Genomic DNA, 27414 nt, shown 5'->3' with positions numbered 1-27414 from the left:
CCACTACAGCGATCTCTGGTACAAACACACAACAGAAACTGAACCCCTGCACATGATCGGTTCTTTTAAACCAGAAAGTGAAAAAAGAAGTACTTCTTCCTCAAAAATTCTCTTCCTTCAGGCGACACTGTCCTATTATACACACTTCCACAGAAACTTCCAAGTTTATCAAGGAATTCCAAAGCATCATGCCAGCGGGTGACAAGCTCTGCAAGTCTAAATGTCTACTGGGGCTTACTCAGCCAGCAAAGGCTCTGGACTCAAACCACAAGTGATGGGGCTGCTTCAGAACATACCAGAATGCCAGCACTATTCTAATGGGAGATCAACTTCCACACAACTGACAGGAAATTAAGAAGCTTGGAAAGGCATGAGAAGATCAAGGAGTGGCTGGAAAAGTTGCAGCGTTTTGTGTGAGGGACTTGCACGTAAGTCTATTCTTAGCTCAACAGCACTAGCTTTGATGGACCTTTACCTACAGGTGGGGAATGCTTTTAAAGAATACTCTTTGGAACATAAACCCTCGAGTATACAAACAATTTTCTTTGTAAAAAATGAACACAAACTTTAAAAAAAAAAAAAAAAAAATAAGTAGTCATTCCAGGCCAGATAAGCTTATCAGTAAGTTCCTTTACTTGCTTCTTCATAGGAAGAACTTTTTAAAAAAGGTTTTTTAAAAGAAAAAGAAATGACTGTCACACCACTAACAGTGTTTGCTAGCTACAATGTCTCAGGCCAAGGGTCTATGTATCTGAGGAAACAGTCCTTTTAGAACAGGTTTAGCCTGATGTGGAGGTTTATGCTCATGGTCCTAGCTCTCAAGAGGTTGGGGTAAGGAATCTTGAGTTTGAAGTCTTGGTTAAATAGCAACACACTAAAACAAAACAAAAACACTAAAACAAAACAAAAACAAATTAGTAAATGATTAGGCTTATCCAAAAATCACATTAAGAAAACAATTCTATTTATAGGAGCTTAAAATATTCTTAGGGGCAAAAGAAAGGAAATGTTTAGACTCTTAAAATTATAAAACTTGTTTGAAAACCATCACAGAACTCAAAGTTTTAAAAAGCATCCTCACTCACAGACTGGCAGACTTGCTACTTATTTGCGAACATGAGAGGGCAGTATATTCTGCAGATACAACAGCAACGCTGTCAGAATCCCAGCAGACTTCTTTATGGAAATTAGCAAATTGATTTTAAAATGCATATGCAATTGCAAGACACCCAGAATGGCCAAAACATCCTGGGATGCACAAGGGAAGGCCTCATACTTCTGATTTCAATACTTCCTACGAAGCAACGGAATAATGAAGTGTGGGAGCTGCAAGGACAGACGCAGAAACGGGTCAACATAACCGGGGTCCGGACACGTGCACAGATCCACGGCCAACTGACTTCACAAGGTGCCAAAACCATTCTAGGGAGCAAAGACCAGTCTTTTGAACAGACAGTGCCTAGTCCAAGCGGGGCTACATGAAAAAGAGTGAGCTGACCTCTTCTATACTCACTTCATGCTATACCTTAGCATGTTAATAATAATAATAAATCCAATATAAAACCGTAATTCTTAAGACACCAAAAGCACAAGAAACAAAGAAACAAAGATGAATTGAGCCTAAAAGTTTAAAACTCAAGTGTCAAAACTCAAAGAAGTGAGCCGGGCGGTGGTGGCGCACGCCTTTAATCCCAGCACTCGGGAGGCAGAGCCAGGCGGATCTCCTGTGAGTTCGAGGCCAGCCTGGGCTACCAAGTGAGCTCCAGGAAAGGCACAAAGCTACACAGAGAAACCCTGTCTCGAAAAACCAAAAAAAAAAAAAAAAAAAAAAAAAAAAAAAAAAAAAAACTCAAAGAAGTGAAAAGACGGATGAAATGGCAGTGCACACCTGTAATCCTAGCCCCCCAGGCGCCCATGTAGAAAGATGGAGGGTTTGAGGCCTGTTGGACTAGGTAGTAAACTGTGGGCCAGCCTAAGCAAAAAAGCAATACTCTGCCTCAACTCTGGCACTCTGCCAAGTGAAAAGACAGCCCACAGAAGAACACTAGTAAATCTGATTTCTAATAAAAGACTAGTATCTAGAATGCTGACTCTAAACAATCACTTCACCAGAGATACACAAATGTCAGGTAAGCACACAAAAAGATCCCTGTGACATCAACAGTCACCAGGGAAACAAAGCAAACCACATGGGAAACTACCTCATCCTCACTAGAAGAACTGTAAGACTGAATTTTAAAAACAAGAGAGCGCTGGTGGGATGTTAGGAAAGCAGAGCCTCACCCGTTGCTGAAGGCAATGTAAAGAGGAACAGCAGAACAATACAACCTGGAGTTGCCACCAAGACCCGGCAATTCCCCTTGAAGGTGCACACCAAGGAAAAATGAAAACAAACACCCACAGAGAATCTCGGATACATATGCTTATAAAGCATCAATATCCATAGTAACCAAAACATAGTAACAACCCAAATGTGAATCAACAGCTAAACAAATGAACTATGGTATAATCTATACAATGACTTATACCTGAACATTATTTATAAAGAATAAAATCTTAAAGCATGTTTCAACATGAGGAAACACTGGAATCATGTGAAACAAAAAGTCACAAAAGGCCCCATGAAATACATTCACATGAAGTCCACAACAGGAAGATGTACACAGGAAGTAGAATTATTGACTGCTTAGGGCTGTGAGTAAAGGATAGGGAGATCAGAAATAAAAAAAAGCTGGGCACAGTAGAAGCAAGGAGATCAGGAATTCAAAGTCATCTTGCAATTAAGAAAAATCAAGATGTACCTCTCAAAAGCAGGGGTGGGGATGAGGGGTGGTAAGCAGCACGGGCCTTTCTGATGTAACAGTACTTACTCTGAAGCTAAGTGCCTCAATGAGCACTCATATCCATGAACCCAGTAAAGAACACTGGGCTGACTTTAGGGTACAAAAATGACAGCAAAATGAAACTGCTGCTTAAAGCAAAACCTGCCTGGGCACAGGGGTTCACTCCTGTTAATCCCAGAACTCTGGAGCCTGAGGCAGAAGGATTAAGTTCAAGGCCAGTTTGAGTTATAAAGTAAGTTCTGGGCCAACCTCTGCTACATGAGACTTTCTCAAAGAACAAAACCCAAGCTTCCTAAAACCAGGTCACCCCCTGCACCACCACCACCACCACCACCACAACCACCACCACCACCACCATTTTCCACATTGTGATCTAGCTGGTACTCAAAGTCCTCTCCCGGTTCAGCTGTCTTGTTTGTGGGGCTAGGGATTCCACTCAGGGCCCCAATCGTGCTCGGCACGTCCCATCTCTAGCACTGAGCTGTATCTCAAGCCTCCAATTAAGTTTTCTGAAACTAGTATTCTCTGAAGTCCAGTTCACAGATTAAATTATCACCACAGATGACCAGCTTCAAAATAAATCAGGTAAAAGTGTGGTGACATATTGTGTACCCTAATAAAATCTGCCTGAAGATCAGAGAACTAAACATAGAGGCCAGGCAGTGGTGGCACACACCTTTAATCCCAGCACTTGGGAGACAGATCTAGATCTCTGCAAGTTCAAAGCTACATCAGATTGACTTGTCTAGGAGAGAAAATAGAGCCAGGCAGTGGTGGCACACACCTTTAATTCCAGTACTGGGAAGTACACACGCCTTTAATCCCAGGAAGTGATATGGGGGGCAGAGAAAGCTATATAAGGTGTGAGGGGACAGGAACTAAAGTAGGTGGAGGAAGCTCTTTCGGCTAGAGCTCCTTCAGGCTGAGGAGTTGTTGAGGTAAGAAGTGGTGGCTGTGGCTTGCTCTGCTTCTCTGATCTTCAGGCAAATTTTATTAGGGTATACAATACATCACCATATAAAAGCAGACTGACAATGAGAAAAGAGCTGCTAAAAACAATGGAATGGATTTACTTTATTCCCTACATTATCACATACTTCCATTTATAAAAAATTCCATTGTAATATTTCTAAAAATTTAAAATAACCTTTCCAAGTAACCTAACATTTTATCATCTAAAATTCACAAGGAAGTTTGACTATGTTTGTACACACACACACACACACACACACACACACACACACACAAAACAACAACAACAAAAAAAAAATACCCCAAAACACACCTGCAAACCCATTACTCAAATACTTTAGTTAAAATACTAATTCCTTTCAAATCACCAAAACCAAAAGTTGCTGATGTGTTAGACTTACTGGAATCGGGCATGATGCGGAGGTCGCCTTCTTTGTAATCATCTAGGAGCTGGTACATGTACAAGACAGGGTCTTTCTCATAGGTGATGTAAAACCATGTGTTCATGACAGGTGCCCGTGCCAAGACCATTCCCCTCCACTCATCTTTAGAGCCATCTTCTGTTTCAAACATGTGCTCCACTGCTTTGCCAATCATTGTGTCCGCTAAGTGTGCGTCGCTGATCCGAGATGTGGCTGGAATTAAAAGAGCAAAACACTTGAGCAAGTGTTTACCAACAGAGACAAGCTTTGTCCATGCAATACACTAGTGAACGTGAGAGTGACCAAGAGATCTAAGGCGAGCAACTACCAAACCAAATGCCAAGGCTGGCACAGAGGTGAGCTAAACAGGAAGAAATCTGGCCCAAGGTGAGTAACAATCGGGTTTGTTCTTGTTTTCTAGATTCAGTTGCTCAGTATTACACCTAAACACAGGTCTTCAGTGGTTTTGTTATTGTTTATTTAGCAGTTGGGTATTAGACTCACAAACAGGAAAGAACAGCAGAGTTCTCACACACAGCACATGGTGCCAGCCCCTTCCTAGTAACATCTGGTGAAGTCCTATGACTCTCCATGAGCCCACCCACCCCTCACATAAATAATGCAAAGAAAATATCCTTAACATATGTCTTGTTATTGTTTTAAGAGAAACTAGAGTTTCACTTCTCATTCTTTTCATGTTCTGAGAACAGTTTTTTACTCTTATGCCTACAATCTATTCACCATAGCAACTAGAGTGATCACTATCCTGTCTTAGAGAAAACTGTCATTTAAAATATTCCCACCTCATCACCATCCTTCAGTCCCCCCACCCCCAAGTCCCTCCTCTCTTCGAAGCATGCCCCACCGGCCCAGACCAACTTCCTTCCCTCTTCAGGGGACAGGCTATTTCCACAACAAGGTCCCCAGAGAGCGCCAGGACAATGACACCACCAGCCTCATCATGTGTTGTTCTGTTCTTAGTTAACAGTCCTTGTTACCTAAAGCTGTCTTATTTTATGGATTTGATGACCTTTCCCTGTTTCTAGCACTTAGAGCAGTTTCAGGCTGCCTGTGTGGTGTCAAGAGACAGCCATTCGTATAAAAAAAGAAACGGGTGAAGAATTGCCAGCCTTTCTGTGTACTGTGTTTAATACTAGACAGGTTATAAGGAGTCCTACTGACTTAAGGTCTCTCCAGTCCTCACATTCTAGACAACTGTCTTTCAAAATAATCAGATCTCTTTCTGGTCACTCATCCAGTTTCTCTAGTAATATCAAAAGGAAAATATAGATTTTCCAGGCAAGTATACTGTTACTCAATTTAATTACGACCTGTCTGTGGTGTTACATATGCAACAGCAATCAGAAACAGCACAAAATCTCCCCTGCAGGACACTTAAAACATATAGGAGCACATACTTCTTCATGCCAGAAATCAACAAAAATTTATTAAAAGTAAAAAATTTCACATTTTTTCAAACCTTAATATCTAGTTCAAATGTTTTTTAAAGATATTATATATGAGCACAAGTATGTTTGGGTGTGTACAGAGGCCAGAGAAGGGTGATCCCTTGGAGTTGTTGTGATTGATGGGCATTTGCTGGATGCCTATCCTGTTCAATGGGTGTGGTCTCTTGAATTCTCAGCAAGCATTCTAAGTGCTAAGCCATCTCTCTAGTTTCCTTAATGTGTAGTTTTTAAAAACAATTTCATTCACACTATTGTGTTTCCAGTTATGGAAGATCCAGCCTCACAATGATGTGACAAAGTTTCCCCCCAGGTAATTCTAGCTACTTCCTTAAAACTACAAAGTATACAAGTAGTAGCTCCCTAATGGTCAGTTGTAACACAGTCTGAAACAATTACCATTAAACTCTTCAAAGTGTTACACTACAGCAATTCAACAACTACCACCACCACAACAAAACTCTGGATTAAAAACTGAAACTTGAAGGAACATTTCTCCAAAGATGATATACAAATGGCAACAAGCATGCAGGGACACACAGCCTTGTTAACTGTCATCCTTACACCTACAGGTGGTTACTACCAAAACAGAAATCACCAGGTAATGCTGGCAGAGCTGGAGAGCTGAAGCCCCTGGGCACTGCTGCGGGGGCTGTAAAACCTCAACAATACAGGGAACACTGTGGCGGTTCCATTAAGAAAGCGTGAATTAGAAGACCCCAGGGTCAGACAAAACCATTTCTGGGGAGATCACCCAGAAGAATAGGAAGGTTTCAGAGAAGCCTCAGACAGCCACATCCACAGCAGCTTCCAACATGAAAGGGGTCATGGGGGCAGTGGGGCGCATGCCTTTAATCTCAGCACTCGGGAGGCAGAGGCAGGCGGATCTCTGTGAGTTCGAGGTCAGCCTGGTCTACAAAGCAAGTTCCAGGAAAGGCGCAAAGCTACATGGAGAAACACTGTCTTAAAAAAAAAAAAGAAAGAAAGAAAGGGGTCGTGGATAAACAAAATGGAATACATATGTATGTCCCAGAGCATGACTTCCAGTATTCAAAGGGAAAGCACTCCTGCCACGTGCTACTCTGTGGATGAACGTTGAGTACCTGACACTAGATGAAATAAGTCACAGAAAAAACAATTCTCTATGACTCCATTTACGGAGTGTGTATCCAAAGTAGCCAAATCTCCAAAGACAGGAATGGAGATCACATGTACAAAATGATCCAGATAATAAATTCTGCAGTCTTTTTCTGTAATGTTTCCCACTGTCCATCTTGCCCTCTGAGTGGATCTTTATCTAACTTGGTTCATTTCATGTGTGTGTGTGTGTCTGCATGCTGAGTTATGCAGACTTTTCCAATAGAAGAGGGAACTCCACACAGCAACTGTGAATAAATGAGGGTGAGGGGACCAAATCTTAACTTAATGTTAGGAAACTAACAGGTGTAGGGACCTTAAAGGTCCACAGACCTTGCCTTGAGAACCACTGACATCACAGGCTCTTCAGCTGGTTTTTCTCCATTCCTAGTATCGATATAACTAAAATTCAATGTACACACTGAAGTGGGCTAGAAGACTTTCCTCCTACACAGAACACAAAAAGCAAGTAACTTTCTAGATTCTACTCTCATAGTGAACACTAAAGTTAAGAGTTACGTGTCTAGCCAAAAATGGTTGTCCGTACGTCTAATCCTAGCCCTCCAGAGCCTGAGGCAGGGGAATGACAGTGAGCTTGGAGTCAGCCAAAATAAAGAGCACTGAACCACTTACTAAGTGTACTGGACGCACAATATCTTGCTGATCTGAACAATCATTTGGACTCCTCTCTTCAAAGTGCTTTAGTTTACAACTATAATCCATGTCCTCTGATGAACTAGACCACACAAAACTATAAAGAGCATAGGCCACACTTGATGATGTACAGCCATGGTGCTCACGAGGTTTGCTCCTGTCCTATGAATATTCAGGTGAGAAGCCTTTGCCCTGGAAAGCAGACAGACTGCAATCCTGATCAGAAGATGCATCCACCATGTTAACACAACGGAAGCATGCAGTTAACTGCTTTCTATGGTGCCAGTAAGACATTTAACATCCACATTTCCAGTAGGAGGCCTGACCACAGTCACACTAGGAAGAGTCATCGGCCAGGTGTGTGGTATACCCACCATCCCAGCTAGTTAGTCAGGAGGCCAAGACAGGAGGATTCACTTGAGCTCATGCATTGGAGACGCAAAGCCTTAAAGGCAACTTTGAAAGAATATACATCAGTATTTTAAGAAGTGGCAGTTAACAACAGCAAAACATTTTGAAACATATATTTTAAGTAACATTAACTTGTGAATGTCTGACTTAAAACTGCCATCGATAATCATTACTTTTTTTAAGGGACATTTACAAGGAGAAACTGAGACCAGAGGACATAGTATCAAAGCTTTCCACTTCCAAAATGTCCTGAAGAATGGGCAGAGCATCATCCCAGATGCTTCCACTGCAGTTCCAAGTACAATTACCATTTGTAATAGACAACAAGCTGAAACCACCTACAATCCTGAGGTGTCAATATGCCATGTCAGTGAGCCAATGACAATCACAGACAACAACAAGCAACTGGAAGACCGGAAACCTCTAGAACAAACATCCATCTTTATATCCTTCATAAGGCTCTCAACTGTGGTTTCAGAACATCTTCTCTGGGTCAGCTTTTGTGTTTGTAAGTGGTAAATGTTTCAGAGGTGCCTGAGGTCTGATATAAGTAAAAAACACTAACAATGAGAATCAAAAAGTATTCAATCACCACTTTTTAAAATAATAAGGCTTTTAAAATAATAAGTTTAAAAACTTACCAACTCTATCAGGGAGAACTTCAAGTGCAGAAACTCTTTCATCTTTATTAAGTTCTAGTCCATAAACACAGTCAAATCCATCATACTTTATAAGATACAGGGAAGGATTCACAGGCACCTGGTCCAGGACAGTCCCCTTCCACTGGGTGACAGGGCCGTTGCCCTCTCTCCACCCATGCTGAATCCTGCAGCCTACGATGTTCCGCCGGGGCTGGGACACAGGCTTGCTTGGTCCCACACTGGTCCGATGTTTTCTGTATTCACACATACAATGTATTATTCTCACAAGTATGCATATCTGGACCCAATACAGTCACTAGCTTGCACGTTCTTCATTACACATGACCCTAAGGCATGGGCAAATTCCTACTGATAAGCCAGAATGACTTCAAGTTTTAGGCCAGCCTGGGCTGCATAACAAAATCTGCTTCAAAAACAAAGAGTAATCTTATAGATGACCCGTTAGCTTTCCAGGACCCATATGGTATTTTGTAACTGCCTGAACTCAGTTCCAACACCCTCTTCTGGCCTCCTCAGGCATCAGGCACGCATGGAGTGCACATACATACATGATGGAGGCACTCACAAACACACGCCTTTAATCCCAGCACTCCAGAGGCAGACAGAGGCAGGCAGATCTTTGTGAGTTCGAGGCCAGCCTGGTCTACAAAGTGAGTTCCAGGACAGGCACCAAAAGTACACAGAGAAATCCTATCTCGATAAAAACCAAAAAAATAAAAAACAAAACAAAAACCCCCACAACTTAACATTTTATTCCTCTTTATACCCTAGTAACCTTGAAAATAAACTAACCTTAAACGAGCTGAGCTGTGTGTGTGCATGCAATAGAGTTCTCTCAGAAGCACAATTTTATCAAACACTTGAATAACTCACAAGCACCTTTTAATAGTTTGACAGATAATAATGTAATATTAAAAATATTGTAATAATATCAAACTAGTGATTTAAATATTTACATGAAATGCTAATACTCTGCCTACTTGTGTGTGCACACACATGCACATACAAGAATATATGTGTCCATGTAGAGGCTAGAAGTTGCTATCAAGTGTCTTCTTCTACTGCTCTCCACCTTATTTTCCAAAACAGTCTCTCACTGAATCTAGAACTTGCCATTTAGGCTAGACTGGCTGATCAATGAGTTCCCAGGATCCACCTATCTCTGCCCTGCCCCCAAACTACTGGGTTTACAGACACATGCACTACCTGGGGACCCAAACTTAGCTCGTTATGCTTATTCACACAAGCATTTCACACACTCAGTCATCTCCCCAGTGCCCATCCTGGCTCCTGATATGGGGGGTGGGAGTGGCCATGACACTCTAAAATACAAAGACAAAGGATAGACTTGGCTTGGGTGCAACCTGGTCCAAACCAACTTGACAGATGCTGCTGTGTGCCAAGAGCAAAACAGGGCTGAAGAGGTTTCCTTTCCATTTAAGAGTATACAGGGCATTTCATAATTTCTTTAAAAAGTACTGTAGCTACAATAGCTAAAGCTGTAAGTATATATACATATATATTATAAATAGAAGGACATTCATTATTTACATGCACTTAGCCTTGTCAGAGGTCCTGGAAACAATGGTCTCTCGCAAACATGAGGAAGGACAGACATCAAAGCCAGTAAGCACTCAGCTCTGAGGGGGGGGGCAACTAAAGGCTGAGGCAAGGTGGGGGACCAAGTGCTGAACCTCGAAGCCAGGTATCCCCACACGCTCCTCAACAGTCTCCTGACCTCAGAACCTTCGGAAAAGCAGCACACCTTCCTCCCAGGGAGGGACAGCCACGTCCCCAGGCCGCTAGAGTACAAGAGCCTAACTAACCAGACTAGAGCCAGGAAATGAAAGCCCAGAGGCAGATAGGGGAACAGCAGACACAGGTGGCTAAAGGGAGTCTTGTTTTAAATAAGACACACAGCAGAGCTAAGGAAGCTCGAGAACTCTGAGGTCACCTCCTGTCCAGCCCTGGGATCCTGATGGACAATACACAAAAGTAGCTTAAAGAAGAGAGAAAGAAATGTTCTTGATTGAGTTTTGATAGGTAGTAGAGGCTGGCCAGGAAAATACATCCATGTAGTAGATAAAATTGTTACTGGCAATAAGCAAATAACACAGGCCAAGTAAGAGAAACTGTCCAGTTGATTGTGCCAAGGGGTGCCCAGATTAGATGCTTGTTTCTGGGTGTTGTCTGAGAATGTTCTGGAGAGAGATCAGTATGTGAACTGCTCGGCTGAGGAAAAAGGATGTGTCCTCAGCAATGCAAACAGGCTTCACTCAATCTGCTGAGGCTGAATACAACAGAGGGCAGGACCATGGCTTTCTCCCACTCCTGGACTAATCTTCCACCAGTGGCTCCTGGTTCTCTGCCTTTGCATCAGAACTGTACCAACAGCTACCCCAGGTCTCCAGCTCGCAGACTGCAAGTTGAGGGGACTTCCTGCCTCAGTACTCAACTTCTCATAATCCTGATGTTCTTCTATCTCTTGTTGGTTCTCTTGCTCCAGAGAATCCTAATGAAGGACCACGAATCACAGAATGGAAAAGCTAAGAATGAGACAATGTGGAAAAAGGTTGGCGAGGCCCTGAGGGTTTCGGTCACGTAGACAACCAGAGGATTCTGAGGACAGGCAGCGTGGAGCGCATAGCGAAGTGAGCGGTGAAAGAAGGCGGGGTGCAAAGCCTGAGGACACACGCTAACGGGAGGGACTGCACCACAAGTTGTCTACATACAGTCTGCAGTCAAAGGCCACAGTACCAAAACCGAAACTCAGAAACTGTCCTAAATCAAAACACCTCAAACCCAGACAGTCTTCCAGGAGGAAGCCAAGTCTGAGGCTAGTTTGGAATACATATGGAGCTCCAGGCTACCCTGGGAACTAGACAAAGAAACTCCCACTGACTACGTTTCTAACACCAAAATGCTGTGGGATGTTCTGTATGTTCTGTGGGAACCCTTCTTGGGTTCCTCTGGCTTTACCCAGCAGGTCTGCATAGAGGATGATTAGGACCACGGGCCTGAGTGCAGGTGTCTGAGATGGTCTGCACTTGACTGTGCTGGGGGATGGTCTGTATGTCAAGTTGCTCTGATTGGTCAATAAATAAAACCTGATTGGCCGTGGCTAGGCAGGAAGTATAGGCGGGACTAACAGAGAGGAGAAATAAAAGAACAGGAAGGCAGAAGGAGACACTGCAGCCGCCCACCAGGACAAGCAGCATGTGAAGATGCCAGTAAGCCATGAGCCACGTGGCAAGGTATAGATTTATGGAAATGGATTAATTTAAGCGATAAGAACAGTTAGTAAGAAGCCTGCCACGGCCATACAGTTTGTAAGCAATATAAGTCTCTGTGTTTACTTGGTTGGGTCTGAGCGGCTGTGGGACTGGCGGGTGACAAGAGATTTGTCCTGACTGTGGGCAAGGCAGGAAAACTCTAGCTACACCAAAATAAACAACATATATGCACACGAGCACGTGCACACGACAACACATTTATGGAGGTCAGAGTTGCTTCTGTCCTTACACATTCCATGGGTTTAGGAACTTGAACTCAGACCACCAGGCTTTCATGGTAAGCACTTCTCCCTCTGAGCTACCTTACTAAGAAGTCCCCACAAGATCATTTTTTACTGATATTGCTAACTCAGTGGAGACAATGCTCTCCCAGGGGTGAGCGGCAACAGACTGGTGATTCTAGTAGAACTCACAAGATCTGAGCTCACGCCCAGAGCAGGAGGAAGTGGCTGAGAAGACCGCATGTGGCACTGCAGCTGGTTCCAATGCCATTACGCCGATACGGTGCTACACCTTCTATGCGCTTACATCTGTCTGAAAACAGCAATCCTGAAGTCCTCTGCACAGTTTTGGTGCTGTGAGATTCATCCACAACCCCACTCCACCCCACCCCAAACGTTCCCAGCTCAACTTCAGGTGTGACCCCCCGGTCAGTCTCAGTATTTGAGAAGACATCAAAACGTGCAAGTGTCTATTCTGACACAGATTTGGCACAACTCTCAACCTCTCCCTCACAACTAGCACAACAGAAGAGAAGAAAAGCTTCGATAAAGCTATCAAGAGCTTGTAACTACTCAACAACACTCAGACCCAAAAGAGGACCAGTCTAAACATGTGCAGTTTCTAGGAACAAACATCTGTCCCGTCCCACTCAACACATTATACTTGTCTTAGAACACCAGAATCTTCTCAGTGATACTTTTTACCTCTGTCTTCAGGTAATCAGTCACAAGTTTCTACAAAGCCCACATCCCAGTGAACTCCCCTGTATAGGAACGGGCCCCCACAAAGGCTAAGGGAGGCACCTCACTGAAGCAAGGATGCACAGGATTCTATCACACACACCACTTCTTAACTTCAAGAAGAGCCACTGTAACTTCCCAAATCCTAAGCAACAGCCACTGTTCTTGGTTAGGACTGCTTTGTCTACTCAGGACTCTGGTACTCCACATGAATCTTGAGGGTGTTTTTCCAGTTCTGCAAGGAACATCACTGGGATTTTGATGGGGATTGGTCTGAATCCGTACACAGCTTTTATTTCTACAGTATGAATTTGTCAGTCCACACTTTAAGCAAATCACTAAATAAAACAGGAAGTCAGTATCTAAGGGTAGGCCTTTTCTACCTTATTCTACTTCACTCCAAATGTTGATTCTAATGCAAATAAATCATGGTTGGGTACTCGTTTCTTTTCATTTTCATTAATTTCTTTTGTGTGCACATGTGTAGGTGCATCTGTGCCATGGTTTGTGTGTAGAGGCCAGGGGACAGCTGGCAGCCATCAGTTCTCTCCTTCCACCATGTGAATCCTGGGGACAAAACTCAAATCATCAGGTTTAGCAACAAGTGTCTCTTCTGGCTGTGCCATCTCACCAGCAGGAGCTCACTCAATAGCCCAGGCTGGCCTTGAACTCACAAAGATCCTCATGCTTCAGAGTCCTGAGTGCTAAAGTACAGGTGTGCAACACAACTCTGTGGTCATCTGAATGAGAACAGCCTACACACTCATATATTTGACTGCCTATGTCCCAGTGGATTACTTCGGAAGGATTAGGAGGTACGGCCTGGTTAAAGGAGAGGTGTCATTGGGAGTGGGCTTTGAGGTTTCAAAAGCCCGTGCCACACCCAGTCTCACTCTTTCTGTCTTAGGCGTGTGGAGAAGATGTAAGTTCTCGCTCTGGTGCACCTCCCTGCCACTACTCTAGCATCCTTGTCCACCTGCCACAACATTCCCCACCATGGTAACCACGGACCAATTCTCTGACACTGCAAGCAAGCTGAAATAAATGCTTTCATTTTAAGTTGCCTTTGAAATGGTGTCTCTTCACAGCAACAGAACAATAATAAGACATATGCTGGATTTAGGGATAAACATTTTTTATCTGTTTACAGAACAGAAATAATCCTCCTGGACCAGTAAGGCACCACATGCCAAAGCTTCACCATGTAGAACAATTAATACCTCAGGGAGTGCATGTCTAGGGCTTTACTGAAAGAAAATGTTCAGTAATACATCCTACTGACCAAGTAATTAAGATCTATCACTACACTGAAGTAACTATACAGCTATTAAAATTACAGGAAAAGAGAGCTGGGATGGAGCTCATTGGTGGAGTGCTTACTGAGCATACCCAAGCCACAGGTTTGATCACCAACTCCATGAAAGAAAAGAAATCTAAAATTAGAAATAAGAATTTAAAGATTTTTCCCCCATTTGCTTGAATTATCCTTTTTTTTTTTGTTGTTTGTTTGTTTGTTTGTTTAAATTTAAAGATGTTTTTAAAACGCCAGGCTTTGCTGGCACTCCAGGGCCTTTCTAGGAAGGTGGAGATGTGTAGAGCTGCTGTAGGCCTTGCTGGAGAGCCACTGCCCTGCTCCAGCAACCCCATGCACCTCTGTGCTTTGTCAGCTATATAATGGACCCCAGACAAAGCAGAAACACGGGATCCAAGGGGACGTCATGCCCCGTCCCAAGAACTGAGCCCAATTTAGCCAACAGTGGAAAAGAGGCTATCAATCTGGGAGGGGTCAGAGGGAGATGGGATGGCGAGGAGATGGAAGGGGCTGGAAGAAGAAAAGGAAAAGGGGGAAGTGATGTAACTATATTTTAATTACAACTACATTGTATAAAATTCTCAAGTAATTAATAAAAAGTTTTTAAAAAGGAAAAACAGAAAAAACAAACAAATAAATAAATAGGAAAGACAGCCAGTCAGTGGTAGTGCATATCTTTAATCCCAGCATTTGGGAGATGAAGGCAGGTGAATCTCTTGAGTTCGAGGCCAGCCTGGTCTACAGAGTGAGTTCCAGAACAGCTGGGGCTATTTCACAAACAAAATAAAAGAGGGTCAGAAAAGAAAAGGAAAAAAAGAAGGGGGGAAACAAAGAACTCAAAATTTGGTGGGTAGGGAAGTGAGGATAGAGAGAGATCTCTGGGAGGGGTGAACATGATCAAAATACATTGTATGAAATTCTCAAACAATTAATAAAAACTAATAATTTTTAAAAAGTAAACACTGGCCGGGCAGTGGTGGCGCACGCCTTTAATCCCAGCACTCGGGAGGCAGAGCCAGGCGGATCTCTGTGAGTTCGAGGCCAGCCTGGGCTACCAAGTGAGCTCCAGGAAAGGCGCAAAGCTACGCAGAGAAACCCTGTCTCGAAAAAACCAAAAAAAAAAAAAAAAAAAAAAAAAACCAAAAAAAAAAAGTAAACACTGGAATGACAAGCTAACACTGAGACTGCCAGCTCTACAATTGTTCCAGAATCTAGTGAAATAAGAGATTCCTCAGTGGGCGAGGAGCCTCCTAAGCAAGCGGGAGGAAAACGTGAGAACTAGTTTCCATCCCCAGCACTCATCCCTGGAGCCATGTGGCCTGCTAACTGAATTGGCAAGCTCTGGGTTCAAGTGAAGAACTCTGTCTCAATATATAATATAAAATACCTGGTGTCAATCTCTGGCCTCTACACACACACACACACACACACACACACACACACACACAGCCTAAAGGACCCATTAAAGAAAACTCATTTCTCTCAATACTGGAAATAAGTGGCCGAGAAACAGAGGGAAGCCCTATGAAGCTCTTAAAGGAGAAACTTTTGGGGAGAGAGTATCTTTCAAGTGAGACAATGTAATGACATAAAGGGGAAGGAAATACTGGGACAGGAAGGATTAAATGGGGTAAGGGATGGGAGGGCATGACAGAGAAAGGAATGTGGGCGGGAAGGGACGAGTAACATTAAAGGCCTTTAAAAAAACATTTTTCTTACGTGTCTGTGTGTGTGCATGAACTCTCGGGGATCAAAAGAGTAGTCAGACTCCTCAGAAACTGCAGTTAGAAGCGGTTGGTCCTAAGCTGCCATGTGGATGCTGGGAGCTACACCCCATTCTCCTGCAAGAGCATTTAGTGCTCTTAATTGCTGAGCCACCTTTCCAGGCCCCAAACCAAAACTAACTAGGAATAACTAACCCGGCAGCAAAAGCTTTACAAGACCAGAGAAAGAAGACACTAGAGAGTGGGAAGATCTTCTGTGCTCACCAACTGACAAAAATCACACTGTGAAAACAAAAGCTGCCCATAGACTCTGTGTGTTTCCCATCAAAATCCCAGTGACATTCCTTACAAAACTACAAAGAGCAATCCCAAAACTGGTATGGAAGCACCAAAGATCCCCAATGAACAGAGCAATACTAACTAAGCAGAGGTAAAGGACCCCAGACCACACTCTCTTTCATATGTGGTCCCTAGATTTGAAGTTTTGCATCTCTAAGATGTACAGCTAATGCTAGGAAGTAGACAGTGAGGGGCAAAAAAGGTTTTGAGAGCGGGTTGGGGAGAAGGAAAAAACCACACATATGTCATAAAAGCTGAAGGAGGGTTTCTGAGGGGAACATAGTAGGGAAGGGAGGGAAAGAATCAACAAAATGAAGAATATATGAAAAGCCCACAAGGAAACCCATGACTAATTCTAAAAGAAAAACAAAAAAAGAAGTCCAATTGGAAGCCAATATTTAATACACTATGTGTGTACACTAAGCCTGTCAATTATCACAGTTCCACCATTAGTCAGTCTGTCCTACACTGAACTTGGCTGCATGAATTAATTACTGGTGATTCTTCCCAGCCTAGTTGGTACTGTTAACATCAAAGCAATTCTTTTTCTTTGGATTCTACAAAATTCAGAAGAAAATAGTTAAATAAAAATCTTGGTCTTTTTGCAAGATACAAACTAACATTAGAATCTTGCTTGGCTGGCAGCTGTTATTTTATAAAATTTCTAGGTGATGCTGTCATTTCCTGGTGTGAAATGACAACACAAAAACAAGATCAAATAGAACAGTATCTCCATGAAAGTCATCATCAGTTCATCTACACACTGTGGGTGGGTAGATGGTGCCTGAAGGAACACCACAGTACATTAGGGGGTTAATTCATGTTCTGACAGACTTAAGACCTAATACACCATGGGCCTCTCAGATACTTTGGATATCTATTGGGGACCTGTCCAACCTGGGTAGTTATGACTGAAATAGCCCATTTTCAAGATGAGGCAAGAAAGCATCAAGCTCAGTGGATGTGGTGTGGTAGTTAGCCCACTTCTAGACCTAGCTCAATTATTGATTAGTTGTCAAACTTCAGGCAGGTTTCTTCATCTCTTTGGGCATCAGTTTTTGCATCTGTAATAAGAGCTCATGGCTATAACTTGACAAGGGCACCATGAGAATGACGTGGGATCACACCAGAGACCAACATGGAGGGGGAGAGACACTCTCCATTAGTGACTGGCGTCTCTACCTTATTTCCAGTTTACTCTTAGAGGATGTACATTCCTGTAGGTGATCTGCATGTACATGAATGTGTAGATGGAGGTCAAAAGGTGACATCAGGTGTCTTCCTCAGTCACTCTCCACCTTAATTTTTTGAGACAAGGTCTCTCATTGACCCTGGAACTCAGAAGATTCAGTGAGGTGACTGGTCAGGGAGCTCCAAGGGTCTACCTGTCTCAGCACTCCCACCACTAACCCAGCACTGGGCTTACAGATGTGTACTACTGCAGCTGACTTCTAAGTTAAACTAGGGTCCTATGCTTGCATGCAAAGCAAACTTCAGTCTGTCAATCCCCAGCACTTACTCTCTAAAAGCAAATTAGTGAACTGGGTGTGGTAGTGTGTGCCTTTCATCCCAGCACTTGGGAGGCAGAGGCAGAAGGACCTCTGTTATAAGTTCCATCAGCCTGGTGTGCTTGAGTTCCAGGCTAGCTAAGGATGCATACTAGCGAGACTTTATATCTTTGAAAAAACAAAACAAAAAACAAATAAAGTCCATGCAAATTAATAAAACATATGAAACCCCCCATTTTCAAGATAGTACCTTAAAATGGAGACCTAGTACCCATTCACATGGGGGGGGGGGGAGTTAACATAACATCTAAAATTAAGAGCAACAAACCACTGTACCTAAGTTCACTTAGATGCCATCTCAACTGTATTTTCACTCAAGACATCCTTTAATCTTACAGCATCCCAAACAACTTCATGGAACAAAATCCAGAAAGCCCTGTCTTGATGCCAGTCTCCCAAACCCAGCAGGTACCCAGCACACAGCAAGTACACAGATGATTTCCACTAAAAACAAAATTAAGGACATGGCTATAGCACTTGCCTAGCCTGTTAAGGCCCTGGATTAGACTCCCAACAGGGACAGTCATCAAAATTAACACATACCATTTCTCGGTGGTGGGGATAATTCCTGAGTTCTCCTAGCACCTCTTAGGGATGGGTGTGTATGCTGACTGCAGCTCTCCTGACTACACCTCAGCATCTAACTCTAAGGGTCGCCCTGAGCCTACCCACCACTGTGGGCAACAACAGGACAGGCACTGTGGAAGATGGAGGGATGAGAGCTGAGGAGTTGAGGTTGTTTTGTATTTGGTTTTCATTTAAAAAAAAAAATCTGTTGTAGGAAGAAACCTGTGTTGAAAAGCAAAAACTCACTGATATGGTCCAACATTTACTTCAGACATGGGCAAGCTGCACCCAGAACACAAAGCAATCTGCAAAGCTCCTTGTCCCTGCTCACTCCATTCAAGACATTAATAGCCAGCACCCAACAAGGGAACTTTGGATTTCTTTCTCCTCAGCCCTCTGTCCACCTTCAAATTTGCAGTGAAACTTCTCTCATTTCACCTTCTAGGGCACAGCAATGCACTCAAGACTCCTGACCTTAAACTAGTCTGTGAAAGCAACAGACGGAGTCCCCACAATGTGGAACAAACAACATGAGCTCTTTTTGTTGCTATGCCTGTGAACTCTGAACTGCTGGTTGTTTTTGGTTTTTTGGTGTTTTTTTTTTTCATTTATTTTTTGATGATTTCATACATGTCTACTATATATCTCGATCAATTATATTGATAGTTTCAAGCAGTTGGTGTTTATTTCTTGTGCCTGAAGGGGTCAAACCCACGAGGCAGTGAATGCTCAACATTACTCAGGAAAGGAAACAAGAAATCACTTGCTCAAAATAGATGCATAACACAACTATGGGCTCAAGCAAATGTAGTTGGACTTTCCTTTGGGCTGCCAGCTCACAAACAGTGACACAGAGACTTATGAATTATGAAAGCTTGGCCTTAGCTTAGGCTTGTCTCAACTAGCTCTTATAATGTAAACTAGCCCATTTATATTAATCTATGTTCTGCCACATGGTGTTACCTCTCTTTCACCTTGCCCCTCCTTGTTTCCTGTCCTGGCTGTCGACTCCACCCTTTTTTCCCAGTGTCCTCTCTGTCTCCAGAAGTCCTGCCTAACCTCGTTCTAGCTATTGGCCATTCAGCTCTTTATTAAACCAATCACAGCAATTTATCTTCACATAGTACACAAATATCCCACAACAAATGTCTAACTTCTTAAGTCAATGGAATGTTAACCAATGGTAATCATTTAAAAATAGGTTTTTAAAAGGGAGTAGAGTGCGAAAGCACTGCATCTTAATATTCTTAACTTCTTTTACATGGCAGAAATCTATTCTGAATGAGCTGCTTTGGTTTTAGAAAGGAGGTATTTCACTTGTCCCTCACCCACTGTCTATTATTTGTGGTTTGTATTTCTGCCTTACTGTTACTCTCTATTTGAGACAAGAGACAGCTTATCATTCATGCCACACTAATGAGTAGAGGCACCACATAAATGGATACAGCATCACTGAATACAGCAAAAGCAGAAAGATGATGAAACAAGGTAAGGTTTATTCTGTTCTCAGGGAACAGCACACTTACCTAACTTTCAAATTTTTGTTTTCTAGGTCATTTAAGGTGAGTATTATATTTACATTATGCACTCATCTTAATGAGAGACAAGTCTAGTTCAATCATCAACCATTACTGAGGAAACTCTTATTTACCAGACCTTCCATGACCAAGAGACTTCCTATTGTCTTAAGCTCCACTGAGGCAATGAAGGGACTCAAATCTCCCCTGTGAATCACTTGGGAAGAACTGCTGCAGGACGCTTATGCAGTGGTAGGAGGAGGAGAGCCTTCATGGATAACTTCCATCCCTTACATTCTCAAGTCATTGTTAGAGTGGTGTATCAATGACAGTCACCTCTGCATAGCAACTACAGGACTAGAACACACTTGTCACTTTAAATACATGACTATTGCCCGGCCTGGTGACATATGCTTGCACACATGGAATCTCAGCAGTTTGGAGGCTGAGTCAGGAGAATTACAAGTTTTAGGCAAGCTCAGACAATACAATGAGATGATGTTTCAAAAAACCAAAACTGTTTAAGTCTATTTTAAATGAGTATGTTTTCTATAAATTACAGGTACAAAGAGGAGCATGGCAACTGGCTAGGTGGATCCTACATCAGATATCTCTGTTCAGCCCTTGGCTAAGGTTTTAACCTTAGCCCCACCCCCAAACACACACACACACACACACACACACACACACACACACACACACACACACAGTTATTTTCCGCCATCCAGTGGGTTCCCATTAAGACAGAGGATAGCCACGACTCAAAAGCTTTTACCAGCTGAAGTGCATACCTGACACACTTCATGCAGTCCAAGGAGGGGAAATGGACAGGGGCGACCACACACAATTACTATGCATTAGGTGGGGGTGAGCTAAGCAGCTCTGACGTAAGAGGTGGTCCTGGTGCTGCTTATCTAAACAGGGGTGAGCATTGCTTACTTGTGAGACGTCCTCTTCTTCATCATGTTTGCAGAGACTCCAGCATGGCCTACGAGAGAGGTGAGTTACAGTCAGCAAAAAATGGACTAAAAACAAACCATACTTCACAAAGCCTGGAATAGGTCATTAACCACCAACATGTTAGAGCCACTTGTTTACTTGACTTCTGAAAAGGAGATACTCTGAGCAGACAAAAATGACAGCAAATGGTTCTTTGCTTCCAGATCAGCCATAAAAATAAAACCAGTTACACATACAAAATTAAATAAGAAGCACACCTGACCATAAAGCAGTCAAGAGTACAGAACTCAACTCGTCTTCCCCTTATAATCTAGGAAACACAGGGACCATCTGGTTTGAGAGGCCAGGAAGCAAAGGAGCTGAAAGCTGCCCAACAAATGAAGCGGCGCCCACCACTGGCCCTGAATTCATTTCTGAAAGCCATTTTTGGAGGATGGTATTTGAAGGGAGTGGGATCTTACCAGGTGGAGTGTCACACTGGAGTTAGAGAGAACTGTTTGTCATTAACTTGTAACAGTGCAGTGTATACAGGGAGAGCTACTCAGAGGAGAACTCCAAACCTCAGCGAGCTAGGGGTCAGCAAGGGTCCACACTCTGGCTAAACAGGAATCTGAATGTGAGTAAATTCTGAGAAATCACAAATCAATAAAGCTGTTCAAGTTCCATCTAGCCACTTCTTGGACTAGTGAAGCAATCAGAAACAAAATCTAAAAACAAGACTCCTCAAGAAATCCACAGCAGCCTACATAAAACAGAATACCAAAAACCATCCTTAACACCTGCCTGACAAACTTAACACCTTTTAAAATGTCCAACTACTTCTCTTAAAAATTATTAGCCAAGAAAGGGGTAAGTGTGTGTGTGTGTGTGTGTGTGTGTGTGTGTGTGTGTGTGTCCGCACACCCGCACACCCACACACAGAGTAACCCAGCTTTGGTGCCATATGCCAGCATTAGGGGGAGGGGGACTGGCTTTGCAGACCAGACACCAATAACCAAGTAGGTTATAATCAAAACAAAATATTTAGCACACAAGGACATTTAAAGGTAAGTAGACACATCCAACTAATCCCTAGACTCAGGAAATATACAAGAAAACAAATCAAACCAGGAAACAGTAAGTCGCTAGCACTGAAGACCCACTGGGGTGACTAGTAGGCTATGTAGATCAGTAAGGTCAATCCACATGGACATAAACTTCCCAAACCTGCACAAAGACATAAATAACTGAAAATGAAACCAGCCCTAGAGACCCAGAGAGCAGCAACCACAGGCCTAACACGTGGGAAACTAGACTGTACCAAAGAGAAGAGGAGCAAGGGACGGCAGCTGCCAAGTGGAAGTGTGATGAAGCGCACGAGGCCCAGGTTGGTGAACAAGCACAGAGGCAGCTGTGCACAGTACCCCTAAACTAACTGCTGAAAACCACGGGTAATGTTTTCACGAGTGCAAAACAAACAAACACACACTTCTAAACACATAGATACAGGGAATCAAGATTTGCTGTGAGGAACAACTTAAGCCAGGAGACCGTGATTCAATCTGCTACCCACCTGTTGACATGGTATCCTTCAGTCCAGCTGCACCAAACAAGGACTGAGACAGACTTAACTTCAGGACAAATAATGTCACCATGGATCACAAAATACACCTCAAAATAGTATGGTTAATTAATCAAAAATCCACAATAACCTTAAATACACACAAGCCTAATTACAGAATACCGAAATCCATGAAAATGGGGGGGGGGGGGAATCACATCTACATTATGCACACTTAGTTATATAAATGCTCTTCTCTTGGCAACTGGTGTTAACAGGTGGGGAGAAAACTTTAGAAAAGACACAGATACCTGAGCACCACAACAGACAGCTTGAAACCATGTCAAAACATTATTTCCTCTGGACCCGAATAACACTCACCCAGATGTACCAGCCATATGCTTAATCATAACATGAGTCTAATAATACACTTAAAATATTCTGAAATCATACAAAATGTATTTGCTTACCAGGTCAGCATTTTAAATTGGGCAAAGAAACAGAAGTTCTCTGAATAGTTAAACAGAATAAAAAACACAACCTATTGAGCTTAGAGGTTACAAAGGAAGCAGCACTTTTACCCACCAGGTACACACATAAAATGGCCAAGAATGAAGAAGTCTTCACCACAGGGCAGAATGGTTCTCTGGGAGGCAACAGGGCTGAGACTGGAAGGCTTCTTCACTGTGTGCAAACTCCCATCCCTTGTCCTTATATTAAGGTGCCTTTACAGCGTCTCAACACTAACTATAGGCACTAATCAGCCACTATAGCTCTCAATCAGAGACAAAGATGGCATGTTGGGGACCTGACTGCCAGGAGAGCCACCTGGACCCACTGAGGGAAGAACAAAGATAACAAGAAAAGGAAGTGTGTGACAGCTACAAGGTCAGCCAGAAGTGGAAGCAACCATCCCTGATGTGTCCCCAGACACCTCTGACAGGTGCAAAGAAAGGATTCATCAAGGCATGCTAGAACTACATACAGCGTACCAGGTGTTTCCACCCCCTCTCCCATCCCATAGTATCCCACTCCTCACAACCTCCACCCCATAAGCCTACTCTGGGCACACAGCCTGCTGGCTTCTAGAAACAGGTACCTCAGATGTAACAAAGCCAGGCCACTGTCTCTGATCCTTGGAGCAAAACTTCTGCAGCAGGCTTTCTTGGACTCCCAGCTCCCAAATCATAACACAAAGACTTATTACTAATTATGAATGGCTGGCCTTAGCTTAGACTTGTTCTATCTAGCTCTTTTTAACTTAAATTAACCCATTTCTATTAATCTATGTGCTGCCCTGAGGCTTGTTTATCTATCTATGTGCTGTCCATCCTGCTTTCCTACTTCCTCCCTGTCTGTCCCCTTTTCCTAACACCTTAACATAAACAAGTATTATGCAATACAAATAAAAGAAATCTTTATTTAAACAGATATTCTATTCCAGAACACTTCACTGTGTACTATGCATCATGTCAGTGTTGACTTTCTCACTGAGAACCTGCTACCTCACTGGGTAAGAAAAGGTAGGTAAGCACTATGCCAAAATAACTGTCTAATCCTAGATGAAAAGATAAGAGTTCAGGCCATACGGTGGGTGAGACTGAGGCTCTGGAGACAAGCAACATGGCTGCCTGACATGATCTGAGGAATCAGTGGTGACTGAGAACACAGTGCAGTCAAGAGACTGATGAGGCAGAGGCATGCGAGGAGTCCCAAGGCTCTAGAAAATTAAGTTGTAACCAGACAATCTCCAGTTTCTGGCCCAGCTCTTCAAGAGTTTAAGTTGCTCCTCTGTCCTTATCACAAGCAAAACACTAAAAATCTCCACAGTGCTTCTTAGATTGAGCCAAGAATCAGTCACAAAACAGCAACCGCTCATAAATTAGAAAGCAGGAGATGAACAGAGAGGATGGTACCTAGGCTGTCAGACCCCATCCAGGAAGCCGTGCAGAAGGAACCTCAACTAGTGCTGCTGGAGTTACTAGAGCCCAGTCAGACAGTAGGATTGAGGCATACTCTTAAAAGAGGCCTACACTTTAGTTTACCTGTAAAAGCTGATAACGTGGACAAGCTGTCCTGTGCCCCTAAGGCAGGGTGGCTGAGAATCAATCACACAAGATATTCATGCCCAAGAGGTTGAGCCAATCACAGAACCAGAGAATGAGTTAATGGAAAGAGTGAGCAACAAAACCAGACAGGTAGGAGCTGAAATCATTTCAAACAAAGAATTCTGCCAGGCATGGATGCACACCTCCAGTCCCAGAAGTGGGAAGCAGGGGCAGGAGGACCACATAAGACCACAGCCAGCAGTCAACGTGGCAAGTTCAAGGCTACCCATGGTGAGATCTATAAAAGCTGGGCTTCTTTAAACTGAAAACACTACACGCTGGCCATGGTGTCTGTGGTAAGAGAACCAAAGGCATAGGGCCAGCGTGGGCAACAAGTTCTGAAACATTAATAACCTCACTTAAACTTTGTCACACACTTTTTCCAATGTTCAAATGCCTAGAAGGTTACGTATTCAAGAGTTTTACTGATCAGTGTAGCTTGTTGGCAAATGCCTTGTGGTGATCCTAACACTGGGAATCACAGGCAGGAGGATCAACATGCTCAAGATCCTGTGGCCAAAAAAAAAGGAAGGAAAGAAAAGACAGGCTGGCTGGCTCATTCACTAATTTTATAAAACATTGTGTAAGGTTATTTGTTTCTTTGGGAGGAGAGGGTTTTAAAAATCAACACTTTTAAGCTGGACAGTGGTGGCACACACCTTTAATCCCAGCACTTGGGAGGCAGAGAGGCAGATCTCCGAGTTTGGGGCCAGCCTAGTCTATAGAGCGAGTTCCAAGACAGCCAGGGCTACACAGAAAAACCATGTCTCACCCTCCCCCACAAAAACAAAACAAAACAAAAAAACAAAAACAAAACCCTACACTTTTATTCCTGTTACTTTAGCCATGTGCCACAAAAAAATCAGAATGGGTTCCTGTTTCAGTGGAGGGGTGCAGGCTTAGTTTTTGGTTTAGTTTTGTTCCTGAGACAAGACTTCATGTAGCCCAGGCTGGCCTGGAACTTGCTATGTAATGAAAGATGACCTCGAATTCCTGATCTTCTCGACTCCACTTAGCGTGCTAGAATTACAGGTCCACAAGGCCTCCTTCAGTTCAGATCCACACAGTAAAGCTGCTTCAAAACTGAGTAAGATCCTCCTTCTGCCCCAAAGCTACTCAATCTCCTAAATCTCTCTAAATCTAACATTCTAACATTTCAGCTTCTTCAAGTAAAAAATAAAGCCTTGATTTATTATATTCTCAAATAGATACTTGGAATTCACTTGTTTACCACTTACCTAGAAATTGCTAGGTTATACAGAAAACAGTATTTAGCACGGGGGTTCCCTTTTCAAGAAACCAAAGCTCTTCTTTCACATGCAGCACTAGGAATGGAGAAGATCCCACTGCCAGGTACTATGATGGAAATCACTGTTCTATGTTCTAAAATGTACGTCACACTGAAATACACGCAGAGCTGCAATACTTACCTGCATCAGCTCTGGACCGCTGGCCAGGTGTCTTCCCGAATGGGGTCTTCATTCATCTGTATTTATGTGAGCAGCAGAGCTGCTGAACTAGGGTGAAAATCCAATATTTTTAGATATGAAGCTTCCTTCCCACAGGTCAGTGTTCCTGTTAATCAACCATCCAGGTCTCTCTTTCACAAGTTCAGCAAAAACATGTAGAATCCCAAGCACTCTGTAAAATGAACATCAAGACAACAAAATGCCAATGAGCCTCTAAAGATGACACAAAATGTAAGCACAATTCTCAGCTAAAAGACACTGATCCCTACAGCAATGCCGTGGTTCCCAGCAAAGACAATGTCTGACAGTGTGAAAGGGAAGTCTGGGACGGGTGCAGACCCAGTGGAGAGAAGAGGCTATGCAGAGACTAGAGAGAGAGTCCTTTCCTGTTACAGCCTAAAGCACCTTGCTGCTAAGCACCAGGGCCACAAACATCGGGATTGAAGAGAGTACAGCCTTTTTCCTGGGGGGAGGCAATGGTGCAGGTCACTCAGGAAGGGGAGATGCAGTTGGCATATCAAGGCTTCGGAAAAAGATGACATTAATTTTGCTTCTCTCTTTCTGTTCCCAACCTCTCAGAAAAAGATTCCACTAACCCAAGAAAACTCCCAAAGAAAGGTACCCACCCAAACAGATGCTAAATCGTTTCACAAAAGCAGAACCATTTATATCAAATTTGGTTCCAGGAACTCTACAGTCCAGGTAATAAAACATATCCATATACATCTCAATCAGACATTTTTCCAACTGCTATAGGGTAATAGTGTTACCGGCTTAGATAACTGCTCCTGTAGCCAGTCTTTTATTTCAGTTGGTTACTTGTAACTGTTAAATAAACAATTACAGAGATCTCTGTACCATCACCCCTCCACGGTTTTACCATTGTCCCCTATTCAGTCTCTTCCTAAGATTACAAGGAGGGTTCATCACAGCCCAGTGGTCTTCCCCTGGCCCTTTCTGCTGTGCTTAGAGATAAAGCACTAAACATGAAGGTAAAACACGCAAGCTCTTATGTCAAACTTAATTCTCTTGTAACCTGAGCAGCATTCAGCACTGCCAGCCACAGCTCGGCAGACAGCTTACCATGTACAGTACAAAGAACTTCCCACCACCCCAAGTGACAGCTGCTCAGGACCCCTTATAAGGCAGAATGCACTGTCAATGGGTAAACCAATTCCAATCTTTCTCTGCATGAATTTTACCACTAGAGTATCAGTATCAGTGGCATACAATAAACATGATAGAGTGGCCCCCAACTTTGAAAGCTAACCCCTGGGGCTACAGAGATGGCTAGGCTCTGAAGAGATCTTGATTCTTGTACAGAAGAATCTAAATTTAGATCCCAACACCCACACAGAACCCACAATTCCAAGGGATGACACCCTCTTCTAACCTTGGGACCCAGGTACACCCATGGTGCAAACACAGGAAGGCAAAACATTCACTATACATAAAATAAAAGCAAATCTTTTTTGTTTGTTTGTTTGT

At 43.1% G+C, this 27414-nt stretch overlaps 1 protein-coding gene across 3 annotated transcripts in view; it reads right to left on the bottom strand.

The window, feature by feature from the left end:
- The window catches only part of Spin1 (spindlin 1), a 52551-nt gene that overhangs the window by 4577 nt on the left and 20560 nt on the right, over nt 1-27414 (bottom strand). For all 3 annotated transcript variants that reach the window (XM_076573325.1, XM_006976855.4, XM_042278476.2), the window contains exons 2-5: nt 25888-26098; nt 20789-20837; nt 8547-8800; nt 4217-4450 (exon numbers count right to left, since the gene is read on the bottom strand). In XM_076573325.1, the coding sequence (XP_076429440.1) occupies nt 4217-4450; nt 8547-8800; nt 20789-20837; nt 25888-25939 (589 nt within the window). In that variant the 5' untranslated portion in view covers nt 25940-26098. The remainder of the gene's footprint in view (nt 1-4216; nt 4451-8546; nt 8801-20788; nt 20838-25887; nt 26099-27414) is intronic.

Source organism: Peromyscus maniculatus, chromosome 5 (genome assembly GCF_049852395.1).
Source record: "Peromyscus maniculatus bairdii isolate BWxNUB_F1_BW_parent chromosome 5, HU_Pman_BW_mat_3.1, whole genome shotgun sequence".
Classification (NCBI taxonomy): domain Eukaryota; kingdom Metazoa; phylum Chordata; class Mammalia; order Rodentia; family Cricetidae; genus Peromyscus; species Peromyscus maniculatus.
Note: the sequence above shows the minus strand (reverse complement) of the source record. Positions and strands in the feature narration are given on the sequence as shown.